The 22873-nt window shown below is 35.1% G+C and overlaps 1 protein-coding gene and 1 long non-coding RNA gene across 7 annotated transcripts in view; one reads left to right on the top strand and one right to left on the bottom strand.

Moving 5' to 3' along the window:
• Nucleotides 1-733: 733 nt before the first annotated feature.
• LOC141378363 (uncharacterized) lies at nt 734-14920 on the bottom strand. 3 transcript variants are annotated; one of them, XR_012392602.1, is made up of 5 exons: nt 14828-14920; nt 14321-14504; nt 9044-9208; nt 2186-2312; nt 734-1149 (listed from the first exon to the last, which is right to left on the bottom strand). It is a non-coding gene; the product is annotated as an uncharacterized lncRNA (long non-coding RNA). The 3 variants fall into 3 exon arrangements; XR_012392601.1 differs by lacking the exon at nt 734-1149 and having other exon boundaries at nt 1850-2312; nt 14828-14916; XR_012392600.1 differs by lacking the exons at nt 734-1149; nt 2186-2312 and having other exon boundaries at nt 8679-9208; nt 14828-14916.
• trpa1a (transient receptor potential cation channel, subfamily A, member 1a) overlaps nt 5844-22873 on the top strand; it is an 18975-nt gene continuing 1945 nt past the window's right edge. Inside the window, exons 1-27 of one of the 4 annotated variants that reach the window (XM_017358267.4) lie at nt 5844-5877; nt 6015-6158; nt 6715-6865; nt 9011-9186; nt 9289-9396; nt 10581-10689; nt 10807-10952; nt 11040-11176; nt 11284-11332; nt 11427-11526; nt 12834-12934; nt 13108-13277; nt 14351-14515; nt 15224-15338; nt 15671-15837; nt 15912-16002; nt 16092-16151; nt 17341-17439; nt 17525-17595; nt 17665-17818; nt 17901-17990; nt 19332-19501; nt 19582-19711; nt 20741-20923; nt 21013-21081; nt 21453-21557; nt 22424-22530. In XM_017358267.4, coding sequence (XP_017213756.1) covers nt 6048-6158; nt 6715-6865; nt 9011-9186; nt 9289-9396; nt 10581-10689; nt 10807-10952; nt 11040-11176; nt 11284-11332; nt 11427-11526; nt 12834-12934; nt 13108-13277; nt 14351-14515; nt 15224-15338; nt 15671-15837; nt 15912-16002; nt 16092-16151; nt 17341-17439; nt 17525-17595; nt 17665-17818; nt 17901-17990; nt 19332-19501; nt 19582-19711; nt 20741-20923; nt 21013-21081; nt 21453-21557; nt 22424-22530 — 3134 coding nt within the window. In that variant the 5' untranslated portion in view covers nt 5844-5877; nt 6015-6047. 4 annotated transcript variants of the gene reach the window in all.

Below are 22873 nucleotides of genomic sequence, written 5' to 3'. Positions count from 1 at the left end.
TTTCCACACTGTAATGCTTTTTGTAATTACATGGTATTTAACTGTAATATGTACTGCATTCTACTGTAGGACGGTTATGCAGTATGTTACTGTATATTAAAATTCCATTGTGAATATTACTGTATATTTTACACTAAATATATACATAAATTTTTTTTATCCATAACTGTAAATACAGTATTTTTGCTGTGATTGATTTACAGTAAGTTACTGGCGAACTGCTCCCAGTAAGTTACTGTAGATTCTATAGGAAATTGTTAACATTCATTCATTTATTTTCTTGCGTCTTAGTCCCTTTATTAATCCGGGGTCGCCACACCGGAATGAACCGCCAACTTATCCTGCACATTTTTACGCAGCGGATGCCCTTCCAGCCACAACCCATCTCTGGGAAACATCCACACACACACTCATTCATACACACACTCATACACTACATACAATTTAGCCAACCCAATTCACCTGTACCACATGTCTTTGGACTGAGGGGGAAACTGGAGCACCTGGAGGAAACTCACGTGATCGCAGGGAGAACATGCTAACTCCACACAGAAACGCCAACTGAGCCGAGCCGAGGTTCGAATCAGCAACCCAGCGGCCTTCTTGCTGTACAATACCTACCGGCCACTGCGTCGCCCATTAAATTGTTAACAGTAATATTAAAATATATATATTTTTTGTTTCTTTGTTTCTCTCTCCTTCAGGGTAATGTAAAACAAACATATATTATTGCGGGTATTTTTTAGCTTGAAGTTTATTTCAAGAATTTAAGGTCACTCTTATATCTTATAATGAAAATTGCTTTGTTGGTATTTTTTTATTTCAAACAACAAAGCTGTTAAGACCAAAAAGACAGTTTTAAGCTTTCTAAATTGTGCCACTAATGTCACTGGAACAAAAGCTTCAGGCAGATGGTCACCGTCTGTCTGCTCTGAGGTCTCAGTCACTCCCACTCTCACATGGCACACCAGTGATGCACCAGTGGAATAAAAACATGCAAGCACACTGTAACGCTTTGAGTGTTGACATTGACAAAACAGTGACAAACCTATTGCACTTGTATCAGCAGTAGTACCGGTGGTTCCAAAGCTCTCACAGTGCTGAAAACTGTAAAAAACTGGAGATTATTGAAAGTTAATACAATCCAATCTGTGAAAAGAGAAAGAGTCTGTATTTAGTTGAGCATGATGGTTTGCCATGAAAAACAAATGTTAAAAATAAATAAATTGTTTTTCCTGATAACTAAATTGCTGAATGAATCAGTCCTTTGAACTAATCAACTGAATAAAAGACTCAGTGACTTTCTCATTACCTATTTCCCACCACCTCCAGGCAGTTTTAGATACTTAAAGATTTTTTTAAACAAACTAATTCTATGTTTTCATATTAATCAAAGCAGATTTAAAGGGAGAATTTATCCAAACATTAACAGTCTGTAAGCATTTTTACACATTTGTGTTTTTGCAAACCTTTATAAACTTTTCATTTTCCAGACATGAAACATATTTTAAAGAATGTTGATATTGAAGCTGCAATAAATGGTCTGTGAATATATCTTAATACCAATTTTGATCCAATTTCTGAAATAAAGCATGGCTGGTATAGCCTAAATGTATATATATAATAACTTTGCCAATGCATTACAAACATTTCATTAGTTCATGCATTTACTAACATGAACAAATAATGAATACATTTATTGCAGTATTTATTCATGTATCTTTAACATGTGTTAATGACAATAAAATTTTTGTTAACTTATAGTGCAATAGTTAATTAGTAAATAAGGCAACTAACATTAACTAATGGAACCTTATTGTAAAGTGTATTGAAATTTTCTTTTCTTTTTAAACCCATTTTTATTTGTCATTACTTGATGTGTTTAGCATAAACAAAAGTTAATGATTTACAACCCCATGTGTGAACATAACTGAAACAGTAAGAGAATTTTACTTATAACTTAACACTGTAAATTGTTTTTTGGGATGCTTCTATGTAAAATCCAGCAATAAGCTGTGCTGCTCTGTCTGCTTCATGCATCCTGCTATTTGGTGCAGTATTGTCTCAGGAGGACTATCCCTATTGATTTAGAGCTGAGTGCTTGTTCTTGTCCTGCTATGATTAGAGCTTCTGCGCTCTCCATCACTCTTGCTATTTTAAACCAATTTCCCAAAGTCAGCCATACTAGCTACAGTATCTGGCGGTGGTTTATCCCCTAGACAGGTTTGTCTTCCAGGGAACTTCCACAGCTGTTTTCCAAATCTGCTGGATTGTGGGATTGTCTGGGCCATGTCTTTTAACAAACATGGAGTCTGTAAAATATAACACAACCATTGTTTTATTTTATTCTTTTGAATAAACACGTTTTTGATGTTATGTTGGCAATCACAATCTCAAATTAGCTAGCTCTGCCCACAGGTGACTAGTTAGTGTGCAGCAATGTTTGCATGCATGTGTTGGAAAACAGTTGCCATTGACTTCCACTGCCTTTTTTTTCTACTACGGATGTCAATGTTTAGTGAACTTCCACATTCTTCAAAATATCTTATTTTCCATAAAACAACAAACAAACAACAAACAAAAACTCAAAGGTTTGAAATTGAAACCACTAGAGGGTAAGTAAAAGGTGAGTAAATTTCTATTTTGTGGTTCACTCTGTTGCCTGTTCTTTGTTTGTATGAATCAAAATGCCTTTTATAAGGAAGTAAAGTGTATGGCAGAATTTTTGTGCTTCAGATTGAACTGTAGTATTGCCATACAACTAAAGAAAGGTTATCAGTATGATGGTGTAAAACTGCAATCTTATAACATTGGCGAAAAAGAGAATTTAGAATAACTTAATATGTGGAGAGTGCTGCTATTATGTGAAGATATTATCTTGCAATATGGAGCAGTTAAATGTTCATGGTAAATGTAATGTAATTTACAGAATACTCATTTTTTAATTTTCCTTTAGCTTAGTCTATTTCAGAGGTCACCACAGCGGAATGAACCGTCAACTACTCTGCACACGTTTTACACAACGGAATGCCCTCCAGCTGAAAACTAGGAAACACCCATACACTCTCATTCACACACACTCATACCCTACAGACAATTAAGTTGATTCAATTAACCTGTAGCCCATGTGTTTGGTCTGTGGGGAAACTGCAGCACTCGGAGGAAACTCACGTGAACCCGGGGAGAACATGCAAACTTCACACAGAAATGCCAACTGGCCCAGTTGAGACTCAAAGCAGTGACATTCTTGCTGTGACAATGACAGACCCTACACCATTAGCATGTCTAACACAGGACCAGGAACCAAAGACTCGCAGTTCTTCATCACCGTCGTCCCAACCCCAGGCTAGACAACAAACACATTGGGCTCTATTTTGACGGTCCATGCGCAAAGCGCAAAACGCAGGGCACAAATGCTTTCAGGGCGTGTCAGAATGCATTTTTGCTAATTTAAGGATGGGAAAATCCGCTTTCCACCGTGGCGCATGGTCTAAAAGGGTTGAGTTTATTTTCTTAATAAGTTATAGGTGTGTTTTGAGAATAAACCAATCAGAGTCTCATCTCCCATTCCCTTTAAGAGCCTTGCGCCATAAGTGCGTTTGCTATTTACATGATGTAAAGGGTAAGTGGAAAAACTGAGCATTTCACAAGCAAACAGTTAACAGTCAACAGTTTTTTTAACAGAAAACAGTTAAACAGAGCATCTACCACGCGAGAATGAGAGATAAATTATCTACTTTCACTTTCGCTCTCGTGAATAGGGAAACCTTTACGCACAGAAATCAATTAGCCTATAAATAATTAATTTCCTTGGTTAAGCGCAAATATTTGTTTCAAAACTATTTCTAAATTCAGTTCTAATTTCCAGCAAACGAATAAATGAACAATAATAACGAAGTGTGTTCAAAAACCTGAGTTATATCCTAAAACACATGCTGTGCCCCATATGGTCTAAAACCTGCAGGCGGGCAAATCTAAGCTTGTTTTAATAAAACAAATAAAAATATGGATATAATAAATAATACTGCTAATAATAATAACATTATACAAAAGCAAATTGTTATAAATGCACTGAAAAAGCCTCCCGAGATAAAGAAGGCATAAAAGCAGTTATTTTTCATATTTATATAGGCTAGAAAAAAATGTATTATATATTTATATCCTATATATATATATATATATATATATATATATATATATATATATATATATATATATATATATATATCCTTAATATTTTCATATTTTTTTCATATGTAAAGATATTTGCATTTTGCTCTACATCTTGTGTGTATTAAGCAGTGGGTAAGCGAGGCGCAACTCTGCGCTCGACTTTAGACTGGGTTTGCTCTGGTCTATTGAAAAATCTATTACAGTTTCTCAAAATAGCAACGCGCCAGCAATACGTCTCAGAACGCCTTCCTTTTTAGACCAGAACGCCTATGGGCGCACATATGATATAAACAGCGTAGCCCAACGCCTCAAAACGACTCTTGCGCCAAGCTGAAAGTAGCAAAAGACTATTGCGCCGCGCCTTGCGCCACATTGCGCCGGGTGTATGATAGGGCCCATAGTGTTTGGAAGAACCTCTAAAGGGATGGAGGTGGTCCAGAGGACCTCTAACATAAAAGCCAACCCCAAAACCAACAAACTGTATTAGGACATTAGCATCATCATTAATATCACTGTCAAATAGATGTGTAGCCAAATTTTTATAAAAATAAAGCACCTTCACAGAATACTTGATATTTTGTTACGGTTACAACTGAATTGGTCACAATTTATAAAATGATAACCTTTAAAAATATAGTCGAAATTTTACAATAAAATAACATATTTGATTAATTTACAGTATAAATAAAACAATATTTTAAAGCACTAACATCTAAACATTGTACCTTTGTTACACACACAAAAACACCACCATGAGTAGGTGGTGATGAGACCATGATCAGTTATTGCAAACAGCTTATTGACAAGCAGAAATCCATCGTAATATATAGAAGGTGCTCTCTGTCATTGACAAATCTACTAAATACAATCTTTAAGTGATGCAATAAACATTATATTTCAACATTTGACATTATGATAACAAAAAAAATTCTAAAAGTAAAGTGGGAAATTCTGGGAAAGTCAATTATGGTTACTCGCCTTATAACTCTCTTTTTATTGTAGCATTTTTAACATTAAAATCACTTTTTATTATTTAACAGCCATTTTTACAGGCTAAGTATCTCAAGGTAGAGCAACTTACTAAACAGACTCATAATTAGATTAGACATGAGCTATTAACTTCATCATCATCAAAATAATTTTTATTTGTTGGTTCTGCACCCAATAAAATGACTTGTGAGAATTGAAAGTGCTAAAAGGATATAACCATAATCAGCACAGTCTTAAAAAAGAACATCAGTCTTATGTTACATCTGGCATATCATTCCCTTCATGAGCAATAATGGCCCATGAACAAAACACAGGGTGTTTATGTCTCGTCAGGACCCAAAGGAAATGATCTTAGACCTGAAATGGGCCACTCTAATGGTAACATGTAGCATTTTGACTTTTAAATCCTTGATTGATATTTACAAACCACACAAGTAATGCTTTATTTATTGAGTTAACTGAAAATAAGAAGGATGATGTAAATAAAATATAATTATCATGAATTATATACAATCCCAATTCTATCATTTCATACATAAAACTTCATAATGTAATACATGTAGTGGAACTTGATTCTCAGCCCCCATAACCATAACGCGTAAGTCTCATTAGGAAGCATCTGGTTGCATCAGAAAAACACATCTGACCGCGCTATAAAACCCCTCACTGACAGCAAAGCCACACACAAGCCGATAAAGAAGTGCTCCCAAATGGGTAAGAATGAGCCTTATAAAAAGCTTCCTCTAATTCTCTTTTTTAGTGTGTTGTTAATAAGCAATTCTCTTTTATCAAATGAAGCTTGTGTATGAATAAGCATTTTAATTTAGTATATTTTAATTTGTTTTGGAAAGTGTTTCAGAATTTCTTCATGGCCCACTTGTAGGATGACAAAAAAAATGACACACATCTCCAAAAGCGAAAAATCTAGACAGCAGTCATACGACAGCGTGATGGATGGAGACGAAAGCAACCAGATATCTGCTAATGTGTTTGAGGTATTTTGCTTATCTAAATTTATCCATTTATTATTTTGAGGTCACTTTTTATTCAAATATTAATTAAAGATTAAAAGAAAAAAGAATTTATTAAAGTTTTGCATTACTTTTTAATGTTGTTTTCATTGTAATTTGAACGTTTTTAGTAATTTTGCCATGTGTTTTAGCAAGTTTTATTAGTTCCTTTAGGAAGATGTTTCTTATGCATTTATTTGCTCTGTAATACAGCACAGTAGGAACATTATTATGATGAAATATAATCATTTTAAATATCTTGTGTCTTTTTTATGTTTCATTAATATATATTTGTAACAATTACATAAAGCTTAAAATAAATGTTAAAATGTGATACATTTTTTAAAGATTCTTTTTCAGTTTATTCTGTTCTTGCTGAATAAATATAGTAATAAATAAAAATTAAGCTTTGGAAATGTACATAAAAAATACTTTACAACTTTTCTGAGAGAGAAAATGCATTTCATGTGGAGTGGGTTGACAGCTTGTGCATGTTGTCTGATGTTCCTCATGAGTGGGTTTTAAACTCTGCTGCTTTTAGTGGACTAAGCAAGGAAACGCAGCGGCTCTGGAGAAAAACTCCAGGTATCTGGACACACGCGACAACATTGGTGCCAGTCCACTGCACTACGCTTCAGCCAACGGGCACTTCCGCATCATTAGACATATCGTGCAGATCGTTGGACACCAAGGTAACTGAACCATGCCTTTAGCTTCAATTAAAGCTGCAGTCCATAACTTTTTTAAATTAAAAGTGATTTAAAAGAACCATAACCTTACCTCCAACTGCAGATTCACAATGGTAATCTTATAACAATGTGTTCTAATCTGAGTGTTACTGGTGCATTTTGCTGTTTGACTGTGTGCTATTATGTCATGTCTGTATACATACAGAAGGTATGTAGAATATAACGCATGCAAAGAACATTTATAAACTTAAAATTTAAAACACATGCAGTTGAAGTCAGAATTATTAGCCCCTCTTTTATCTATTTTTTTTAAATATTTGTCAAATGATGTTCAAAAGAGCAAGGACATTTTCAAAGTATGTCTGATAATGTTTTTTTCTTCTGGAGAAAGTCTTATTTGTTTAATTTCAGCTAGAATAAAAGTAGGTTTTACATTTTTAAAAGCCATTTTAAGGTCAAAATGATTAGCCCCTATTAGCAATGTTTTTATTCGATAGTCTACAGAATAAACCATCGTTATACAATAACTTGCCTAATTACCCTAACCTGCCTAGTTAACCTAATTTAAGCCTTTAAATGTCACTTTAAGCTGTATAGAAGTGTCTTGAAAAATCTTTTGTCAAATATAATTTACTCTCCACATTAGAAATGAGTTATTAAAACTATTATGATTAGAAATGTGCTGAAAAAATCTTCTCTCTCTAAAACAGAAATTAAGGAACAATAAACAGGGGGGCTAATAATTCAGGGGGGCCTAACAATTCTGACTTCAACTGTACTTTGGAAACAATGTTTATATTAATTAAAATCAATTGCACAGTTGGATGTGGGCTACGTGATTGTTAGGTTTATTCACATTTTGTAGTGTGATGTCCAAAAATGACAGACATGTTAAAAAGCATAATATGTACAGTTGTTCTGTTTTGAAGAATGCTCAAATCCAGTGAAATTAGCAGTTTTGACACAAGCTAATGATGTATGATGTCATACGCCTTCAATTAAAATTTTTTAATTTATATTCTACAGGGAAACGCCAAAGACACTTTAATATGTTGTGTGTTTTATTGGACAGCACAGAGTACCATTCAAGACGAACTTTAAAATGTATTTATCATGATAAAACAGCGCTGCTTCCTCCTAGCCTTGATTATGACTTTTATTAACAGATAAGGGTGGACTGTGGCATAATAAAAGCTCTGCTGCTCGTCTCACATTAGTAATTGTTTGAATGTTCAGCAACAGCTTTCAGCCTTAAGGTTGGTTTATACTTTTGCATCAAGTGACTACTGTGACCCAAGGTGCATGCCTTGCGCAAAGCTGTGCATTTATACTTCAGCGTCCTGTTTGTGTTGCTCTTCAATATCACTTCCAAAATGCTAGCTGGCAGTAGGTTATGTTATGCTCCTCTGTATCGAGTTTCTTATCAGGTGTTTTGTTTTTTCTGAAGGCTACCTTAATGTAAAACTCGCTTATTCAGGAACCCATAGAAGTGCAACAACTTTAATCATAAGGTAAACAACATATCTAGAGTGCCTTTACGGAACCCAACACTTGTAAACACTCGTTCCATCAGGCTCGTGGCTCTCAGGACCACCCACACTCGGCACAGCTACCAAGCCAACTAATCAGAGCTTGCACTACATGTCGTTTTGACGTGTGGATAAATTTTTTTTGAGAGGTGCGCGTCGGCCACGGCGAGGGCTATGCGACCTTGTGAACATGAACATGATTTCTGCACTAGTACTGTAGGATGTACTGAAGATGACAACTCCCATGATTGCATACTCAGTCATGGGATAAATATGTTTTTTTTTTTGTAAATACACACCCTCTAGTGGTGAAAATGGCATAACGTGCCTCTAATTGTTCATATGACGTTTTCCAGTGAAAATTCTAATTTGGGTTAAACTTTCAAGATGTAAAATCTATGATTTTGAAGTACAGCATCCACACTGGTGCAACGACTGCCACACAAACTGCCACACAAACTCCTTAAAACTCCTTAAAACATTCATCCATGCCAAGGAGCCACAAGCCATGTAGATCTGATCATTCCACAAAGATGGTGATAAACAGGCTAAGTTTATGGACTGCAGTTCTGAGTCGACTCTTCTGTTACTGTATTTATTATAATGGTCATCATTTTAGAGCTCAATGTGAGAGATGAGGAGGGAAACACACCTCTTCACTGGGCCGTGCAGAAGGATCAGCCCGGGAGCTGCTCTGTGCTTCTGTCTCTGGGAGCAGATCCAAACGTCCTCAACAACAGCCACCAGGCACCCATTCATATGGCAGTCAGTCTGGGCAAAAACTTTGTCTTAGAGGTGGGTCAATCTCATCTTTTTTCTGCAAACACAGTAATGTTTTACAAGAAACACTGTATTTATGCTTTTGGTGTAGTTGACATGAGTCTTTTGTGATTACAGCAACTTGTGTCACATAAACAAACTGATGTGAACCTGGAGGGAGATTTGGGAAACACTCCTGTTATTTTATCCGCTGCTTTGGACAACCATGAGGCCCTGGGTATATTGGTAAGTGGATTTTTTTAGTTGGTTTTATTTACTTTACTTTTAAATTTGGTTTAAGATACTTATTTTATGTTCGTTTACTCAACCTCAGGTCATCCGAGATGTACGTAAAATGTTTTCATCTGTAGAACATTAAAGAGGAATTTTAGGAAATACATAATACACAAGACAGAATCAATAAAGACATAAAGGCAAAACTATATTTATATTCATCCATAATATATTTCAATCTCACTTTTTTTTACAGATTGAAAAATACAGATTGCAAAAAATTCCGTTTTGATACTACAAAATATTCATACTCTGTTGTAAACAAGTTTTTTTTTTTTTTTTAAGACTTTAACATATCATCAGGAACCATGATTATTAATTTCACTGTACCTGTATATGCTTTTGTTGACTTTCAAAGTGCTGGCAGACATTGACTGACATTTTGAATCCTCTAAAAGTCTTCTTTAATGTTCTACCTAAGAAAACAAGTCACCAACCGCTCTAATGCAGTGCGTGACCTATGCCTATGAGATGTCTATTATCAAACTAAACTAAACTTGATTTAATTATGTTCAAATGAACAAACATAGACAACAAATCTCATTTCCCCAATGACCAACAACAATCTTGCAAATTAAAAATAACGTTGATGGTAATGGATATGTTTGGATAACATCTTCTGCAAATGACTGCCTAATCTAATTATTATTTTAATTTGTTTGTTTTTTGTACCACCTGCCCAAGACGGTTATGTTTAGGGGCAGGACTTCGAACATACTGTTTTCTAAAAATCGATACAAGTGAGATCATATTCATTTATACAGATTAGCTTCTGATTCGCTGAAATTTTAAATAATTCTGTTTTTCTGTGAGGTTATGAGGTCATGTTAGAAAATGATCTACTACTGTTTGTAGTACTAATCTTGTATTATGATTTGATTAAATACTCGTCTTCAACATGTTCTGAGTATAACTTTCTGAGAATAAATTTTAATTAAATGCCTTTTAATTGCATTTGCACTGCATGTTTTAGGTAAATCCTGAAAAACATGACAAGATATTTCATTTCAGTTATAAATAGAATTATTAAAAGTTTTTTTTTAATGATTGTAATTAATTATTTGATTAACAGAATTTTACGACTATGAATATTTCCTAATGATAACCATACAACCTTTGCGACCTATTTCCTCCAGTACAAGCATGGTGCAAAGTTTTGTCGTCAGAACAACCTTGGACATTTTCCAATTCATGCTGCTGCTTTTTCTGGAGCTAAGAAATCCATGGAGGTCATTCTCCTGAAAGGTGAGAATATTGCGTCACTGAACAAGCAGTGCATTCTGAGCCTGAAACATTATATTAATACTATGAGCCTCGTTAATATAGTACTTTAAGTGTCTCATATTACTGAATGTTTCACAGGAGAAGAAGCTGGTTTGTCCATTGACGCCCATATAAACTATGTGGATAAATCTTGCAGCAGCCCACTTCACCTGGCTGTGCGTGGAGGAAATCTGGACATCATTAAACTCTGCATTGGATACGGAGCCAAAATTGATCAGCAGCAGGTAAAAGATAAATATAATATAAAAATACCAACAAGCAATGCCTTTCAATCCCATTTTGATATTTGTAATGTCTTTTACTCTTTACAGTGTGATAAATCCACTGCTCTCCACTTTGCATGTAGTCAAGGTGCCACTGAGGTTGTTAAAATCATGCTTTCGTCTTACCCTAAAGTGTGTGATCTTATCAACATAACTGACGGGGCCAACCAGACGCCACTACACAAGTACTTCAGCTTTATGTTATACTAATGTAAAAATAATGAGAATATGTCTAATCAAATTAACATATCAATGTATCTGAGCTCTCTGCATTTATTTTTTCACTTTTCAGAGCAGTGATTTTTGACCATTTCGAACTTTCAGAGTATCTTATGTCACAGGTATGGCAACTGGAGTTGCTTATAAGAGTCTATGCTTCTATAGTTTGTAGCCTATAAATCTTTTGTTAATTATGGGAAACTTTGACTGTTTCAGGGTGCCAACATTGACTTTGTTGACTGCAAAGGCCATTCTCCACTCCTTCTGGCAACAAGTTGCGGAGCATGGAGAACAGTTAATCTGCTTCTGTCCCATGGTAACTATAATAGATTAATATCAACAACTGAATAATAATGACATACATAACAATGTTTATTTGAAAATAAATATTGTACTGTATCATAATTGTTATATTTTATCAGAATTATTCATATTAATATTTATAATGATGTTAATTAATAATACATTAATAATTATTTTATTATAAAAATATGTTATTATGTATAATGTATTATTATTGTTCTTTATGTATACACTTTCTTCATATTTATAATTTTCCTCCTACTTTTAATAAAAAATAAAAACAATTAAATAACCAAACTTTATTAGTAGTAGTAGTAATACTTTAACAATAGTATTAATGTCATAAATAATAACATTGAAATATATATTACAATAATGCTAATAAATATTTATTAATTTTTGTAGCTTAAGTTTTAGAATAATTGTTTAATACATGTTTTTGTACTTCTATTCTTAATAGTTTAGTTTTTATATATTTTATAACAATGTTGTGGGCGAGGCAGTGGCGCAGTAGGTAGTGCTGACGCCTCACAGCAAGAAGGTTGCTGGGTCACTGGTTCGAACCTCGGCTCAGTTGGCGTTTCTGTGTGGAGTTTGCATGTTCTCCCTGCCTTTGCGTGGGTTTCCTCCCGGTGCTCCGGTTTCCCCCACAGTCCAAAGACATGTTTGCCAGAGATGGGTTGTGGCTGGAAGGGCATCCGCTGTGTAAAAACTTGCTGGATAAGTTGGCGGTTCATTCCGCTGTGGCGACCCTGGATTAATAAAGGGACTAAGCCGACAAGAACATGAGTGAATGAATAACAATGTTGTAAGAATGTATTATTGCTATTAATAATAATAAAATAAATTATAAAACTATTATTATTTCTAATGTATTATTATTTGTAATAATATACATTTCATTTTTACATTATGTATTATAGCTGTTACTATATATTTTTTAAATATTATACATAATATTATTGTTAGAATGATTTATAGTTTCTTTGTTTTTATTTATTAATTTCATTAGTAAAATTCACTCATTCATTTTCTTTTTGGCTTAGTCCCTGTTAGTAAAATAATAATAATAATAATAATAATAATAATAATAATAATAATAATAATAATAATAATAATAATTTTTAGGACAATTATATTTTATCTTTAAATAATAAATGTGATAACAATGTAATTATTATTGTTGTTGCTTTGCATTTTATTCTTAATGGTTATAACTAATAATAATAATCATCAAATAATATAATAGAACATTATAATTTATTATAATAATTAAAATAAGTAAACAATTTCCAAACCGATAAACATTGTGTTTTGTAGGAGCTGATCTGACAAAAAAAGACAAATCTGGATGCAACTTCTTGCACCTGGCCATCCTGCAGCCCAGGGGACTAAAAAACCTGCCCACAGAGGTACTGCAGGTAAAACGTACAAAGCCCTAAAACAATGTGGCCATCTTTCACTGTAGTTCTCAATCCCACAGCTTCCTCAATTATCCCAAAATTAAGTGACTGCTGCCCTCTACTGTTAGAGCCACTGAACAGAGGAGTGAGAGCTTGTACTGTTTACTGACAGGCTGTTGTTTTGTTTTCAGCATGAGAGTGTACGAGAGCTGCTTAATGATGAGGATATTGAGGGCTGTACGCCTCTCCATTACGCCTGCAGACTGGGAATACCTGACTCCGTCAAGAACATGCTGGGACTGGAGGTCTCGCTGGACCAGAAGTCCAAAGAGAAGAAATCTGCACTTCATTTTGCAGCTGAGTAAGTCTGATGTCACTGAAGCTGTCCAGAAGTGGAGATAAGAGCTTTTACAACCCCATCAACACACTTAGAAGATGTTAATTCACAGCAAATTAACAAATCACAGAAATGACACAAAACTAATTTTAATAATCAAACACTGATTATATGATACAAGTAAACCAAAGAAAGTAGCTATATGTTTTTTTATGTTTTCTATATGGTAGGTTGTACCCACTTGACCCTGGTCTCTCTCAAAAAAATGTTTTTCTTGCTTTTGTCAGTTGGTGAAGTTTTGTTCCTCGCCACTGTCTTGCTTGATTTGGGACTTGTGGAGCTGCGCATCAATGGATTTGCTCTACAGTGTTTCGACTTTCAGCAATGAAATTTAAACCATGCTGAACTGAACTAAACTGAACTTCAACTCTGAAAACTAGACTGTCACAGTTTCACTTTACTAGAACTTCTATGTTAAGCTGCTTAGACACAATCTACATTGTCAAAGTGCTTTAGAAATAAAGATGAACTGAACTGAATCAAGTTGAAGCTAATATACAAATCAGCATAAAAAAACACTTGTTATCATCAATACTAGTAATTTGTTACCAATATTTTAAAATATTTTGCTTGTTTTGACTAACAGCTGTCCTGCTGGGGTCAAATTTCCTTTCAAAATTGTCCAGCAGCCTGTCAGGTCTCTCTTTAAATTCTGACTAATTAGCATTTTTAGATGGAACATGTGTTGGAAATGCAAATAACACGCTGATTCCATCTCCAAACCATCTCCTCAACATTGAATGATTCTGTATTTGCCTTTTTATCTCGGAAACATTAATAACAAAAATTTAATTAATTTTGTTAAAGTTACTATGAATCACACAGGCTAACCAGAGTATTTAGTAAACAAAAATAGTTTAGTGTAGTGTAATTATTGTGTTTTGTTCCGTTGCTATAAAGTAAAACATCTGGGTGAACATCAATGGCTATTCCATATTTTTTTTGCCAGGGGTTAAGTATTTTCAACAAAATCAAGAAACTCTGTATTAATAATTATATGTACTCACGCTTGTGCCTTGTGTTCTGTATGTGTGGAGGTTTGGGAGAATCAACACGTGCCACAGGCTCCTGGAGATGGTGACGGACACCAGGTTGCTGAATGAGGGGGATGAGAAGGGTCTGACGCCGCTTCATCTGGCCTCTCGCGAGGGACACGTTAAAGTTGTCGAGTTGCTCCTGCGCAAGGGGGCGCTGTTTCACAGGTAACAAGTCACTCTTTGTCCAGGTCAAAACCACTTAACATTGTTTGGTAGTAGCGGCACACACGTTATAAACGATTTTTGTTCGGTTTTCTGCTGCACAAGTGGAACTACGGTGTGCGGATTGACACAATTTCAAACTTGGAATTTACACATAAAAAAGACCATATTGTTTATGTAACTGATGTTACAAATATGTTAAAAACAGCGAAGAACTCGCTGCTCTGCTCGAACCAATGTGTCTTAAACGATAAACTGTAACAAACTAACATTTATGTTTAATGGGTTTTTGTCTGCGCAAGGTTGTATACTTACCTGTAAATGTTACAAATTATCTAGTTTTTTTCCCAATTTCGGGGCCATTTCCTGTCAGAGCATTTGACTTCATCAGTTGAGTCGAGCATGCGCGTCAGTAGACAAGAGAAAAGAGCGCGAAAATCTGTTAGCGCGTAGTTTAAGAATGTTTTGTAAGTAGAACCGTCTGGTTATACAAGTGGTAATCAGTCTGACAGGATACCGTTTTTACTTTTCTTTAACTAAACAATAATTTTCTCAAGGCATTGGCAACTCAGCATACTGAACCACTTAACATCAGGGGTAAACTACTTGTGTTGTCACACATTGGAATGTAAAACACATATAGCCTAGCTACCGTAGGCTATAGCTTAAGGATATATTTTGATTTTTACTTTATTTCTATACTTTGTTCAGTGATTACAGAGGTTGGTCAGGTCTGCATCATGCTGCATCTGAAGGATACACACAGACCATGGACACTTTGCTGACATCTAACATCAAACTTCTGAACAAAACTGATGGAGATGGGGTAACTTAATTTGTCAAATTTACTAAAACACTTGAGACACAACTTGGTCACAAACTACTGATTACTAGCTTTAATTTTAACATGTTTTGTTTTTCATAATTATATAGGACTATAAGCAAGTTAATCAGACTTTACCGTAATCAGAGTAGCTTGCTATTAAATATTACTTTTATTTTAAAATAACACTTTTATTCAGCACATTTGCATTAATTTGATCAAAAGACACAGCACACGTTTACAATGTTACAACAGATTTCAGCTTCAATTATAGGCTTAGCCTAAATATTATTATTATATTAGATTTATATATAAAAAAATGTGATCTCTTTCAGAACACAGCTCTACATTTGGCTGCTAGAGCTGGTCATGTAGCAGCAGTGCGATTGCTGTTATACAGAGGTGCCAAGATAATCCTCAACAAAAACGATGCTTCTTTCCTGCATGAGGCTGTGCATAACGCAAGGAGGGAGGTCACCAACATGGTGATCGAGAGCGACAGGTCAGCACAGCCATTTTGCATAAATGTTTAACATGTTTTGCAAATTTAAAATTGATCTCCTTTTTTGAACACAGATGTGAAGAGGCCATGACAACGTACAAACCAAACTCAACGAAACGCTGCATTGTTATGGACATGATCGAGTTTCTTCCAGAGTCCTTTAAAGTGAGAGTTTATTTGTTGCTGAAGCCTGACACTTCAGTTCAAAGTTAAAAATTTTAACTAGCATAGCTTGGCTTTTTTTTTCTCCACAGCATCTTCTAGACACTTGCATAAGGGAATCCGAGGAAGATGTTAACTGCACAAATTACTATGTAAGTTTGCTTTCATACAGGACGCATGAAGTCATAGATCACCTGAACATGTTTTACTCACCCTACAAAAGTTCCCAATCCTTTTGTGTTTCCTTCATCTGTTCAACACAAAAGAAAATATTTTGAAGAATGTTGGGAATGATTTACTTTCATAGTATTTTTTGTCAATGACTACCTTTTTTTCAACATTATACACAGTGTGGGAGGTAACACATTACAACTAACGTGAGTTGTTATAATATTACTTTTTTATGAGTAACGAGTAAAGTAACGCACTAAAAAAATTAAGTAAAAATATTTGAGTTACTTTTCATAAAAAATGTAACAAGTTACTTTTTAGATTATTTAATTTACTTTTAAAAATAATTTGCTGAATTAGAATTAGTGTAACCATGTTAAATCACACTCCATGAGTGAATGAGCTCCCCTCTGGAACAGACAGAAACAAACAGAACATCCTTACACTTCTGTAACAGAAGTTTGTCTCATTATTCTAAACGCATGAAAGAAAGGGGGATTGCCTCAATGGACAGTGATTTTACTAGACTAATAGGACAAATATACAAAAGTTGCAAATACATTGCTTTCAACTTTCAATATCTGTATATATGGCATGTATAGTGTCAGGAAGTTCTCAGAAGGTTAGATTTTTCTAATTTCTTTTAGGTAAAATGAAGTTGTAGGTTATACAGTGTGTCGTTAAATGCAGAGCTTCTCATTAAAAAAAGAAAAATACTCTGCAAGTTCTGAAAGAGATCAAGCCTTAGGCAGGTTTAAAAAAGTAACTCTAAAGTAACATAGCGCATTACTTTTAAAAGTAACTTTCCCCAACACAGATTATACAAAACATCTTAATTTTGGAACCCCTTGAGGGTGAGTAAATTTACATTATTGGGTGTGTTCATTATTGGCTCGCATGGTTCCGGATTGGTAGAGCTACGTATCAATGAATTTGCTCTTCAGTGTTTGAACTCTCAGTAATGATTTTAAATCACACTGAACTGAGCTAAACTGAACTGAACTTAAACACTAAAAACTGAACTACACTGTTCCAGTTACTATGACCATTTATGTAAAGCTGCTTTGACACAATCTACATTGTAAAAGCGCTATACAAATAAAAATAAAGCTGAAGTTGTGAGTCTTTAATATAAGAACTTCTTTAAGCAGTATCTTGTATGTTCCACAGATTGAGTACAATTTCAGGTGGCTTCAGCATCCACTACAAAACCTTAAAAAAACAGGCATGGAAAAAGACATGGCATACAAACCTCTCAGCGCACTAAATGTAAGTACTACTTTTAAAAATAAAGACTTAAAGAAAAAAATATATATTTGTGAACGGTCATGTTCAGAAAACATCTCCTCCACAGGCTATGGTGAATTTTAACCGTGTCAATTTGCTCACCCATCCAGTGTGCAAGAAATATTTGGAGATGAAGTGGTAAGTCACCTATTACTGAAAGCATTCATGTCTCAATATCCTACAATAAAGAACTTTTTTTTTCCATAGGAGTGCCTATGGGATCAAAGCACACCTGCTCAATATGACTGTTTATGCACTTGGGGTCTTTCCTTTAACATACCTCATTGTGAATCTGAAGCCCACACTGGTCACGTCCAGAAACGTCACATCAGTCAACATGGTCTGCACATCCCTCTACAAGGTACAATCAAGGCAATTCATCCAAAAGTGCAGCTTTTGTTTTACTGTATCCCTCAAGAAAAGCTTATATTTGATTTACACAGCAATCCTACCTGACAACATCAAGCATGCTGCTGGTTCTTGCAATGAATATGTATGCAGTGGGGAAAGAGATCCTGCAAATGTTTCAACAGGTTTGTTTATGCTGAACTTAATATTCCCAAGCTTTCATTTATATAGTTTAATACATGCAATTTTTTTTTTACTTATGTGTATAAGAGCTGTGAGATTAATCGAATCGCAATCGCAATTTGGAACATTGCGATTAGTTAATTGCAAAAGGCTGCAATATGAAATATATATATGTATTATTTAATTTACCCCACCCAGAGCAAATGCGTGACTGCCAGGTGTCCTGACATTTTATCCTACCCATCAGATAATGCTACCAACACTCTATTTGAATGGTTCTGAGGTTGGGGTTAGGGGTTTGGTTAGTTAGGGCGTTATTTGTAATATAGAAATAGTTTGGTTTTAAAGTCACAGACAATGAATAAAAACAGGTAATTTTTAGGAGTTGTCACAAACTTTTTGCCACGCCTTACAGATTATTAAGCTGAAGCATGACTGCAAAATTAAATTGTAAATCAAATCACAATCACAATATCTGTCAAAAAAAAAAAATCAGTTTATACCCAAATGTGTATAAACAGTGTCAACTTATTTGTACATTTGTGATAACACTGCATTATAATCTTGCAGATTACTAGCACATCTTCTCAATACTGATCTGGCAGATCTGAGTTTCGTAATATACAGATTAAAGACAGTGGTAAACATTTATATATGTATGCAGAGTTCCATCAAACAATTACTCAATCATGTGTATAATGAAAACTTTATTTTTTTAAATGTACACAAATGGTCAAAACATCTCTCTTTCTCTCTCTCTACAGTATATGCAGTTTAGGGCTAAATTATTTGCCTTCCTGTGAAATTTTCAATCTTTTCAAATATTTCCCAAGTACCGTTTAATGAGAGGGACTAAGCCGAAGGAATGAATGTTTAACAAGAGATGAAAGACTTTTTCCAGCACAATATCTATACATAATAGTTTAATAACTCATTACCAACAACTAATTATTTTGTCTTTGCCATGATCATAGTAGATAATATTTTACTAGTTATTTTGCAAGATACTAATATTCAATGCAATTTAAAAACAATTACTTAAGGGGGCTAATAAAATTGACCTTAAAACTATTTTCGAAAATGTAAAAGCTGTTTCTGTTTTTCTAGTCAAAAAACAAAACCGAAGGAAAAAATCTATTAGGAGATACTGTGAAAATGTCCTTGCTCTGTTGAGCACTATCTGAAAAAGAATGAAAATGAGGAATAATCTTGGGCTAATTTTGCTCATCGTTCCCAAACCGTTCTGACAGACTGCTGCAGTCTCACAATTTCATCAGCTCTTTGTTTTAATTGCTAACTTAAAATATGTCTAATGATTGAAACTGTCATCTTGCCTTTGGAAGCGGCTGAATTATTTGCGGGATTTGTCGAACTACATGGACTGGGCGGCTGCGATCTGTGCTCTGCTGTTCGTGGTGCCGCTGCTGATGAATCTGAAGAGCTCGTGGCACTGGCAGGCTGGTGCGCTGGCAGCCCTGACCTCCTGGCTCAATCTGCTCCTCTATCTCCAGCGGTACATCACTGCAAGGATCACAAGTAACATGTCCACTGAAGCATTTGTAAAGCCTTATCTGCAATCTCTTCTGTCCGCAGGTTTGAACGGATTGGTATTTATGTGGTGATGTTTCGAGAGATTTCACGGACACTGCTGAGCATTATCGTTTTGTTTTTTTACCTGATATTGGGATTTGCTTTGTCCTTCTATGCCTTGATGATCGAACAGGTGAGTATAGTGATTGTAAAAGACTGTGTACATATTTAATTTGCAAATGTGCAATATTAGCTGAATGCTGTAAAGCAGAGGTGCCTAAACTCTGTATTGGAGGGCTAGTGTCCTGCAGATTTTAGTAGTTTCAAACATATTCAGACACACCTAAATCACATAATCAAACTCTATTTAGGTATACTACAAACTTCCAGACAGGTGTGTTTAGGCAAGTTGGAGCTAAACTCTGCAGGACTCTGCAGAACCAAGTTTGGCAACCTTTGCTGTAAGGGTCCATGTGTAGAATTCAGAAACGCTTGTTATTAGTGACACCGGTGGCCCACAATTGAACTGCAGCAAGCAACTTCTTTTTGCTTCATGTTTGCTACCATCTAGACAAGGGGTAAACCACCCCTGTTCCTGGAGATCTACTTTCTTGCAAATTTTACTTGCAGCCTATATCAAACACTTGCCTGTAATTATCAAGTGCTGTTCAGGTCCAAATTTATTGGTTGAGATGGTTGATTAAGGTTGGAGGTGTACTCTGCAGGAAAATAGACACCAGAAACAATATTGAGCACCACATAGGCTATTTTCACATAACAGACTTCTACTAGCACATAGCTATTAATACACTTTAGGAAAGAACAAATCCAGTTTTTATAAATATAAATAGGACATTAAGAACGGAATCTACTGGGCATAACAGTGGATCTACTTAATGTAGATGAATTAGATGTGGCAATGTCAGAATATAGTTTGAACGAATCCATTTATTGGTCAGAACATTGACATTAAATCACTGAATAGCCCTTTATGTTATCCTGAATGTTATTAGCATTCATTTTGTGTCATATAGAAGAGTGGTATTCCAGAGTGTGTATACGTCACATCCTTTTAATTAACCGGGATTAAACATCCCAAAAATTATACAGACTTTGATGTCAGGAAAAACCTTTTGTTACAACGTGGACACATATAGGCAGTGAAATAAAATTTTAAAAATCTCTTTTATGGCCAATTGTAAAATATGAATTTATTTCACAGCAACATTTTGGAAGGATGTTCCTATCACTGCTGCAGACCTTTGTCATGATGGTAGGAGAAATGAACTACCAGGACAACTTCATGAAGCCCTACCTGCAAGGAGATCTTCCTTTCCCTGATTTGACTTTGGCAATATTTGTGTGGTTTGTCTTACTTGTGCCTATCCTTCTCATGAACCTTCTGGTAAGTCCTAAAGCAAACACTGTAAGAATTAAACATAATAGATGTAAAACAATCCATTATCTCATATTACATATATAACTCATGTTTAGATTGGTTTGGCTGTTGGTGACATAGCAGAGGTTCAGACAAACGCCTGCTTAAAGAGGATTGCAATGCAGGTAATTCCACAGTAACACTCATAATGCCTTGTTCTCATAAGGATAAATGATATCTCGTTAAAATCTGTGTGAACCAGTAGTTGCTGACACTTTTATTTTAGTATGTTGATGTACTTTCAACTGAAATGTAATATTAAGTATAAGCGGGACTATTGAGAAGGTCATGGTTAAGAATAGTCTGGCTTGAGCCATTTAACAAAAGCAACTGGGGTCAGACTTCAATTGATGATTACAAAAACCACTTTTTTCAGTGGATTACCTTGGATGCAATTGTTCACCAAAAAAATAACATTGTGCGCTAGCAAACTAAAGTGTACCTTTTGATTTCACTAAAGACTTTAACAATAGTTTACTGTCAATTTACTCAACAGATTGAGCTCCACACTAACCTGGAGGAGAGGCTTCCTTATTGGTTCATGAAGCGGGTGGACCAGGTCACTATCAGAGAATACCCAAACAGATGCTTCAGCGGAAAGGTCTGACAGCCCGACTTTATACTAAAAACACTATATGGTGATGTGCCAAAGAGCAAATTAACTCTGATAATTATGCGGTAGATGATCAAACAATAAATGCTTTGATAAAGCAGCAAACTGATCATGTTTACAATCTCAAAGCAGTAGACCTTAAGTATGTCTGACAATCCATATCATTTGCACATTTTTCATAAATGCGATGAAATGACAGCCCACATCTTTGTGTTCCCTCTTGGCATCAATTCATTGCTTAAAGTTTGTGACTATCCGAACTGTAGCTGACGATCCAATCAGGGTGCTCTCGCAGACTGCCCCGATACAGAATTTACATACTGAAATCAGGCAACATGTGAATGCCAAATGTGAGGTGACATATGGAACATCCAAAACAAAATACCCCGAAAGACAATCAATGACAGTCTGATGTTGCCCAATGGTTGACTATCAACTGTGTGTGTCCCAGCCCTTAAGCAGTAGAGCGTTATATTTAATAATTAAATTACATGAAAATGAAGTTGTAAGGGAAATGTGTTCGGTCCAGCCATTTGCACATTTTCTCTCACCGTCCATTTGTCCTGTTTTCTTTTTTCTGTTGAGTGCAAGGTTTTTAAATAATGTTGGGAATGAGATAGTCAATAGTAGCCATTGATTTCTTAGTTTTTTCTTCCCACTATGGAAGTCTGTTGGAAGTGTTGACCTACAGTATGACAAAAAGGCCTATTTGGTAATTATCAACTTCAACTATTAGTATAGTTTTGTGTACAACAAAACATTTCCAGAATTTATATTAACAAATCTTAATGTATTAGTAAAGGCAAGGAATTTTTCACCTGTTATTAAAACTGATTTAATGTATTTGGGAACAGAAAAGATGGTTTTTCGGAGGGAATGAGGTGAAGTCCAGGACCCGTCTCGGTCCTACCTTCCACCAGTTAACTCCACTGGAACGAGAGCTAACCAAACAGAAATACAGGTAACCACAATCTAACAAATAACAGACCAAAACTTGGTAATTCAAGTCACATGCAAATCAGGCTTATTGGCCAGTTTGCACCCGTTGACATTCCTGACAGAATAGATAAGCAACAGCTTCACTGTGATTTTTTTGTTTGTTGTTACTTTACTTTCTCACAAATTAAGGGTTCATTTGCAAGTATGTCCTGGACAGTTGTACTGAAATATATTAGTTTGAGCAAATTTTAATTGGACATTTCACTTCATCTTTGTTCCAGGTTAAATGATTCATTTTGAGTGGCCTTACAAAAACAAACCCTGTTGCTTTTCAAGAACCGCTTGTAACAACTCATCATACATAC

This window comes from Danio rerio, chromosome 2 (assembly GCF_049306965.1).
Source record: "Danio rerio strain Tuebingen ecotype United States chromosome 2, GRCz12tu, whole genome shotgun sequence".
NCBI lineage: Eukaryota > Metazoa > Chordata > Actinopteri > Cypriniformes > Danionidae > Danio > Danio rerio.
This window is presented reverse-complemented; position numbering and strand designations above follow the sequence as displayed.